Source organism: Electrophorus electricus, chromosome 25 (assembly GCF_013358815.1).
Source record: "Electrophorus electricus isolate fEleEle1 chromosome 25, fEleEle1.pri, whole genome shotgun sequence".
Taxonomy (NCBI): domain Eukaryota; kingdom Metazoa; phylum Chordata; class Actinopteri; order Gymnotiformes; family Gymnotidae; genus Electrophorus; species Electrophorus electricus.
This window is the reverse complement of record NC_049559.1, coordinates 10,040,329-10,048,234: the sequence shown is the minus strand read 5'-3', so window position 1 is coordinate 10,048,234 and position 7,906 is coordinate 10,040,329. Positions and strand designations below refer to the sequence as shown.

Below are 7,906 nucleotides of genomic sequence, written 5' to 3'. Positions count from 1 at the left end.
CCTACTTGCTGCTAGAGTACTGTACTAAACCAGCACTGTACTCTGAACTGTTCTGGCTGCTACTGGTGACTGCTATGTTCAGGGTAGCATATCACTGAATGCTATGCACAACTCGCTTTACATATGCCCAGTACTGTGTACTGGACTAAATTGCACTGTCTACTCATTTTCTATTTTGTATTTGTCCTGTCCTGTATTTATTATTGTTTATTTAATGTTTATTTAATGACATTTTGCACTATATTGGACTGTTTGCACTTGTGTAGCATGTTGTCTGTTGCACTGTTGTTTTCAGGTTGCACCATGGTCCTGGAGGAACATTGTCTCGTTTTTGTTGTGTACTTGTATATAGCTGAAATGACAATAAAACCTCTTGAACTTGAACTTCAACTTAAAGTCCCTCCAGACAGGCCAAGCCCTACAGCCTTGTACTGGGCCGCAGGATCAAGCAGCGCCTGTGGGAAGCGCTCTTCTGTCTGACTCTGCGAGAGGAAGTGAAGCCTGATGGACAGTTCGACGTGACTGAGAGCTTCTCTACTCCAATTTTCAACAGCTTCGTGCCGCACTTTGAAGTGGACATGAGTGGAGAACCCATGCCTGAACAGCCTAAGAAGAAAAGCCGAAGACACTGACTTTATTATTACTATTGTGATTGTTATTGTCATCCTTGTTTGCATTATTACTATTATTCTTCTTATTATTGTGATTGTTGTTATTAACTTTTTATATTCTATATGTAGAGTTTCTGTATTGTTTAAAATTGGTTTAAGCTTTTCTTAATTTTAAATTTAGTCAATCAGTCTGTCCCTTGTAAAATAATTGTGTAATAGTTCATGAGATGTCACTGTAATAACATTTTAAAATTATTTTGCATTATAATAAATTTACTGTAAATAACAATAACTTTAAATGTTTAAGGTGTGGCATCTTAAATAAATTGATAGAATTGTACTTTTTTCTAACGTTACAATTCGAGTCTTAATTTACATCTCTTATCAGTGGAAGATGCACTTGCTCACACCTTTCCTTTAGATTCCTTTTGTACACGCTACAGACTGTGACCATGAGATGCTTGAATGAAAATTGAACATTCACCCTTGTGTATGAGTGCCGAATGTTAGCTAATGCATCATGATGAGCCTATCCTTGTTGAGTTACTTACTGAGATCATTCTCATAGCAAGTTCATTGCACCTTGTGTACTTGTTGTAGTGCAGTGAGCAGTTTCAATCTTAGTTACAATCTTAGTTATCAAAGACTCATTCCACCCAACCACAATACATCAGAGAGCTGTTTTGCATGTCAGTGCATCTTCACCTTGAGCCACAAAGTTAAATAGCTTTTAGGCCTGGTTCAGGCTTCAGTTCTTACTTCACAGTATTCTCACTGCTGAGCTGAGTATAGAATTCATTTTGTGAAAATAAACGTTTTCCCTCAGAATAGGGAGACATATCTAGAGTTGTGGGGCACAGCAGAACCACTTCAAACTGGCAGTGTTTGAGTGCTGTCATATGGCAGATTAGGTCTAGTGGAGCTCATTTGATGGTGCAGATAAGAAATTTGGGTAACATTACTGAAGGGCACTGTTCAGAGTGCTAGATGACTCCCACATAAGCCCTTAATGACAATTGACATAAACATACTTGAACATTTATAAATGCTTATGCCAACAAGCATCAGCTGACATTAAAAGCTGCTTTTGACATCTTTGATATCAAGTTAACATAACTAAATCAAGTGGCACATTTTTGGTAAGATTAGGAGATGTAATAACGCTAGGTGGGGAGAAATTACATCACACATTATAACAACTGACTTTGCAGTTATGTGTTTGTTTTTTTTAACTAAAATTAAATTAAATTTTAACAAAATGTTTAATTAATAAAATATTTTATTCTTTAATCCTTTAATGAACCATCATGTTCTTCAGGTCAGTGAAGACCTGCCAAAAATACTGCGGGTCATTGTTAATCTGCAGCATCTTGCCACTCATGCGGTTAGCAATGTCCAGGGATCGGGCCCAGAAGGCCCCTTTGTTTTCCTCCACCAGGAAAGCTTTGGCTGGGTAGCTGATCTCCTCACACATGTAGGAGCAAGACACATACAAGCATGTGAGCAGCACGGCCTGCAGCTCCTCCTTGGTGGCCACCTCAGCTGAAATGATGTCACGGCACAGCATGTAGAGAAAGACCACGGTGCTTGGAATGAGGAAGCTTTGCTCCTGCCATTCTGTCAGTGTCACGTAGCGGTCCACAATGCGCAGCCACTGCACAGGCTCGTCAGCAGTCAGGTCCTTCAGCAGGCAGCAACGCCGGCACAAGAACACACCCAGGCATGTGAGCAGCTCGTTGGTGGAGGACTGCATGAGCAGTCTAGGCATGCTTTCAGTGCTGGCCTGGCCCAGCCTTTCAGGCTTACTCGCAGTGGGGGACTGGGTTAAAGAAACATCACAAAAGACAGTTCACAACTGAAACCGGATTATGAGTGATAACAGTGGGCTCCATTTAAACTCAACCCAAATTATCCCAGTGATTCCAGACTAGATCTTTTTTTTGGTACAATCAAAAAGAATTGTGGTACAGCATTAAACAGATTTAGCCCCAGTATTTATAAATTGCTTCTTTGACACACTTACCATCGCTCGACCCAAGATAAATAGATGGTGTCCTGATAATGGAGGAAGACCCATGGATGGTGTCATCTGAACTGACTGACAGGTAACTTTTTTCTCACCATTGTAAGCAGTCTACAGTGCTTCAATCTCCTATGAAAATGAAAACAAGGAGTTAACCAGGATCTCACAAGTGCACAAAGCCATTCTTTTAAAACATAACATGAAAGTGCTAGCTAGCTGCAATGATAGTGTGTGTGTGTGTGTGTGTGTGTGTGTGTGTGTGTGTGTGTGTGTGTTTGAGAGAGAGTGAGTAATATATCCACTTTACCCTAAGCTGATGCAGGTTTTTCATCAGTCCCTCCATTCTTTGAAAGATTCCATCCACATTTTTTATCATGCGCTGCCGTATGCTTGCTCGTGATTGGCAGGGCCTCGTTTCATGCCTCAGCATCTCCAGGTGTGAACGGCCTTTTGGTGACTGGCAAGGCATCTCCTGCCCTTCTTGCTGTGAGGACAATGATGTCACTTTCTGCTTCTGACTGGCAGCCTCTAAAGGATCCAAGGATCCAAGGATCAACAGTCTTAGTGTCCTGACTGGCAGAACACAAAGGGTGCAAAAAAGTTGGTAAATATCTGAGCCTGCTAAAATTCTATTTATAAAAACACCACCACCACCACCAGAAATATACTGTTTAACTATCATAGTGCAACAATGACTGTGTAACGGAGTGTAACAAATTCTTACCATCTTGAAGAGCAGCATCAGCCACTTTAGCTTGTCCTCCCACATAACCCTGCCCACCAGTATGCATGTAGGCTTCTGATTGGTCAGTTGGGATAGTAGGTGTGAGAACATTTTCATCATCACTCTGTGAATCTCTCTCTATAGAACCAGACTCTTCTGTTAGGGAGCCATCTAGGGACCAAAGGCATCAGCCATAAGTACCACAGAGAGCAAATCCTATGACATTGTATACAAACAAAAACAAACATGGGCTTACCTAGACGACCGACTTGATTACCATGCAACCGTAGAACCGCAGACCTAGAGGAGATGTCAGGAGTCCAATCATTGTAAGTGCATCTTTGAAATTCTGCCTTCTCTTAACAGCATTACAGCAGCATTAGAAAACTTTCAAAATCCTGAGTACTTACGGAGCTGTTGATCCTTGCTCGGTGGCTTCAATGCCTCCAGAGGCCGAGGAGATGGTCTTTTCTAACAGGTTCTTCCATCTGTGGAAACATCGCTAAAGCCATCAGGTCCCAATTTCTACAACAGCACAATGTTGTTAAAATCATCTGAACATATGGGCATAGTATTCAAAGAAATACTTGCCATATTTCTGAGCTGATTTTGCGGGAAATTCAAATGGTTATCCATTCATGCACAATATCTACTTCACTTAAGGCTTGGTTTCTATACTTCTGGGTGCCTGGTTTGTCATTTAAACCATAAATGGCCCGACACCATAAATGTAATCACAATACAGACACAGCAGTGCTGACTGGTTGACCTTGATGACAAGATGGTGGGTCAGAGAGAGGAAAAAAAACAAACTCACGTGTTTTTCTCAGAGGAAGTCCCAGCCACCAGCTCGTATATCTGTCTCTCTGATGTACTGATCACATACAAGGCCTTGTTATCTGATAGAGAAGAGCAGGTTGTCAAACAATGTATTCAAAGTAACCCACATGCAATTTCTAACTGGCTTCTTAATTTTTTAAAAATAAAATAAAGACATAGTTATTCCAGACCCATTCATCTATTCTGGCTATTCATAGCTGTAAGAATAACTACAAATATACCTGTAGCCACAGATCTGACAAGAGATGAATCCAAGCGAACAACGGGGCAAAAGGTGGTTTTGAGGTGCGTGTTCCCACCCCAAACCCCACCCAGTGAGCGCGCTGGACATCGCAAGTTCAAACGGTCACCTGGACCCCTTTGGAGTAGCACCAACAGGTCTGAGAGAAGCAGAGCATGAATGTCTGGAACACACACACACACACACAGAGTGAGAATGGACCTGTCAAGTAATCATTTGCAAGAGGAAAAACAAAAATGTATGCAAGCTTGCACACAGATCACTGAAAGCATCCATTCACATTAAAAGTCCTTGAAACATGTGCATACACACGTATGAGCATACAGGCAGATGCAGGTGCACACACACACACACACACACACACACACACAGTTATTCAGACCATGTCATGTGTGAGGTAGCAGGGAACCAAATAACTCCAAGTCAGCATAGCACCATGCTCTCAATAGCTGCATTCCCCAGAGTGAACAGTGATTTGTTCAGCTGTGATGATCTCTTACCTATAGCTTTATCTTTACTAACTTTCCAAGTCAACGGTCCTTCGTGGATCATTTTCTTAGTGCTCAGGTCCAGATTCTACATAGAAAAAGAATATTGTTAATAATTCATACTCTGGATCAGGTGCTCCAAGACCAGAGAAGCTGTTTGGAAGGCAGATGGTGGATACATAGTAAGGCCGTACCTTGAACTGAGCAGCGACAGGACTGGCCTGCCTCTCCAGAGGGGACAAGTCTAGCCTGCGCTGATAACGGCTGAGCAGTCGCCGGTGCTCCGTCTCCCTGACGACCTCATTGACAGCTCGCAGTATCCCACGGCAGCACGCCTGTGCCCTCACCAATGGCTGCAGGTCTGGAGAACCAGCTGTTGTGGGGGCACATACTAGTGTTAATCCAGGAGAAAGGGTGTGTGTGCTTGCCTCCTTGGTAAACTGGTATGTGTGTGTATACTGAAGTGTTTTCATGGTTCAATACATTGTGTGTGAGTGTTTCTATACATGCCTTCTGTGTGTCTGATGATGTTATCCAGCAGCAAGGGGTATTTGGTGAGTCTCTGCATCTCAGACACTAGAAGGTCCTTTAATTGTAGTCGGCGGCAGTGAGGGCTGGCTTCACATTCCTAACACACACACACACACACACACACACACGAATGAGCCAAGGACATCTAAGTCCAAATGTGGATTCTGTTGACTGCAACACCAATTTATACCTAAAACAGCATCACTAGAAGTTATGTGCTGCAATAAAAGTCAAATATAAAAGACTGGATAGTCTCCAATTCAAAGTATGGGTCAACCAATTCACAACCCAGCCCACTAACAAATATGGCAGAAGCTCTAGTGTTTGTAGGTTTGTCCAAAGGCTTTATACCTCTAAAAAGTGTTACCTGTATAAGGTGCGCGAAACGCGGGTCTTTGCATTTATTTTTAATGAGCTCCAGTGCCTGACTCTGCTGACTGCACAGGTGAGACACCTGCTCCTGGAACTCCTCTCCTGCAGCGTCTTCAAACTATCACGCACACACACAAACACATGAGCTACTGACATATCAAGTAAAGCAACAGGTATATCCCACACTACACAGAACAACCCCTTCATTTTAGACAGCACCAAAAGATGATGTGAACTAGAAAGGGAGTAACACTAGCCAGCTCTCACTCTAGACACCATGATGTCTCCGATGCCTTGAACTATAGAAGAGTCCCTCAGCCTCTTCATGGACTCACACAGATTCGCTGAAACACAAATGCAACACCACAAAACAGAATCTGTTTAAGCGAGCCAGTGTATATGTGGTTTGTTAGAAAGTTGTGTCAGTGGGCAACAGAACTCTACTTGTGTCATGAAGGCCACGGCAGAAACAACATGTACAGCCTCCAGTCCATACCTGCTCACAGTAATGGCATGGTGCCGATAGCTGATATTGTTCTGTCATTAAATTCTCAGTTTGGGTGGGTTTTACACTTCTTTAATCTTGATTATGATTTAGACACCAAGTAGGCTTCAGAAATTTAGGTTTGAAAACCTCGCACACAGAGAGACTGACCATGAAGACTGTAGACCTGGGGCAGGTTGGGGAAGATACAGGAAAGTTCTTCGACGGTCAAAAGGTTCCTCATCTTCTGGAAGAACACCTGATCGAGAACCCTGAGAGTCCGCAAATGAGATGCTTCCGTTGTGAACAGCTCTGAGGAAGAGGATATAGCAAAGTCACTACAATTTCTTACAAACGTTACACAATTCAGAATTCCACATTTTCATGAGTCAGGATAGAATTATCATATGTGCATAATAAATAGAATACTGTATGTTCAAAAGATTTAGTAGCTATTTAGTTTAAGTTAGATCAGTAAATATTTTTTTTTCATTTTACATGTTAACTGTGTACTGGGAGTTGTCTTTTATAGTCAGTTGCTGTGCACCACATTTGCTGTTTTACCATATATGACAGCCTGCCGTTCGATCTCCCGGGAGCCGAGAGAGGCGAGTGTGTGCGGCTCCACTGTCTCCTGCCAGTTCTGACAGTGGACCGTGTCCTCTTCCAAAGGAGGTGCATCAGGCAACAACGCCAGTGGTGTATCCACACTCCTACAGGAAGGGAAGGAGGCATGGGGAAAGAGAGAAAGAGAGACAGAGCTTCAGCAGCAACTTACTAAGATAAATCAAGGTGACGGATATGGATGTTAAAGAACTGGACGGCAGGTGTGCATGTGTGCTCATTAGCATCAGACTAATGAGGTATATATAGTTATAATTACATCTCAGTCATGCTCATGGATCTCTGCGTCCTGGTGCAAGGCGGTGACATACCTGTCCAGAGTAGATGCTGGAGGCCGGACATTCATGGCTCAGGAACCTCAGCAGCTCTTCCACTAGTGTGTCTACTGAAATATCTTGAATGTTGGATGATCTCTTTAGTGTTCGTTTCAGTATCTGTTCATTCAGCTGAAGAACACCTTTTCTGAACGCGTTATCAGACGCAACAATGGTCCTTAAAAATTCCACATTACCTATTATGATGTAATAAACCGAGGTGTGAGAGCTGCAGTAGTGATCTAAGCCAGTTAGCTAGCTAGCTATGTTCTTGTCCAGACACTTTAATGCCTCATGGCTGGTGCAATGACACAATATTCAACATTTCCCTCTGATTCTACTTTTAATTCTGTGACATTAGCTAAGCAACTATAAAGCTACTCTTGTCCAAAAATGCTAGTGTCGTTAGACATATCAAAACGTATCAAACATAGCTTTAGCTAGGCTAGCTAATCAGACCTTCTATGAAACAATCACAACTTAGTAAATTCATAGTTGTTAATCACAGTAAAGTGTTTTTTCTTTTTGTTGTTTAAAAAGAGTTACCTTGTTACCTTGCTAGCTAACAGTTAGCTAGTAACAATGCCTTCAAAAGTAGTTCTCCACTGATACAAGATACCTAAGAGAAGTTTGGCTCGGAATGTGACTGATTGA

At 42.3% G+C, this 7,906-nt stretch overlaps 2 protein-coding genes across 2 annotated transcripts; both read right to left on the bottom strand.

Annotated features, from left to right (window-relative positions):
* Nucleotides 1-1,905: 1,905 nt before the first annotated feature.
* Nucleotides 1,906-2,704, bottom strand: LOC118240769 (cyclin-dependent kinase 5 activator 1-like). Its single transcript, XM_035522725.1, has 2 exons — nt 2,635-2,704; nt 1,906-2,430 (listed from the first exon to the last, which is right to left on the bottom strand). Exons 1-2 carry the CDS (start codon nt 2,698-2,700, stop codon nt 1,906-1,908), a joined length of 591 nt encoding a protein of 196 aa, XP_035378618.1. The 5' UTR covers nt 2,701-2,704.
* Nucleotides 2,705-3,764: 1,060 nt separating this feature from the next.
* On the bottom strand, nt 3,765-7,284 carry LOC118240768 (rho guanine nucleotide exchange factor 11-like). The gene is made up of 11 exons (XM_035522724.1): nt 7,250-7,284; nt 6,879-7,027; nt 6,486-6,626; nt 6,098-6,174; nt 5,826-5,948; nt 5,438-5,555; nt 5,122-5,300; nt 4,940-5,015; nt 4,420-4,602; nt 4,176-4,257; nt 3,765-3,846 (listed from the first exon to the last, which is right to left on the bottom strand). The coding sequence occupies exons 1-11, from the start codon at nt 7,282-7,284 to the stop codon at nt 3,765-3,767; spliced, it is 1,245 nt and encodes a 414-aa protein (XP_035378617.1).
* Nucleotides 7,285-7,906: the final 622 nt, after the last annotated feature.

Excerpts from the sequence above, each read along its gene's own strand:
- LOC118240769 (XM_035522725.1), bottom strand. The coding sequence starts at position 2,700 with ATGACACCATCCATGGGTCTTCCTCCATTATCAGGACACCATCTATTT. Across the intron at positions 2,431-2,634 it reads TTATCTTGGGTCGAGCGATG|TCCCCCACTGCGAGTAAGCC; the intron begins GTAAGTGTGTCA and ends TCTTTAACCCAG.
- LOC118240768 (XM_035522724.1), bottom strand. The coding sequence starts at position 7,284 with ATGAATGTCCGGCCTCCAGCATCTACTCTGGACAG. Across the intron at positions 5,016-5,121 it reads CTGTCGCTGCTCAGTTCAAG|AATCTGGACCTGAGCACTAA; the intron begins GTACGGCCTTAC and ends TTTTCTATGTAG. Across the intron at positions 3,847-4,175 it reads ACTTCCTCTGAGAAAAACAC|ATGGAAGAACCTGTTAGAAA; the intron begins GTGAGTTTGTTT and ends ATGTTTCCACAG.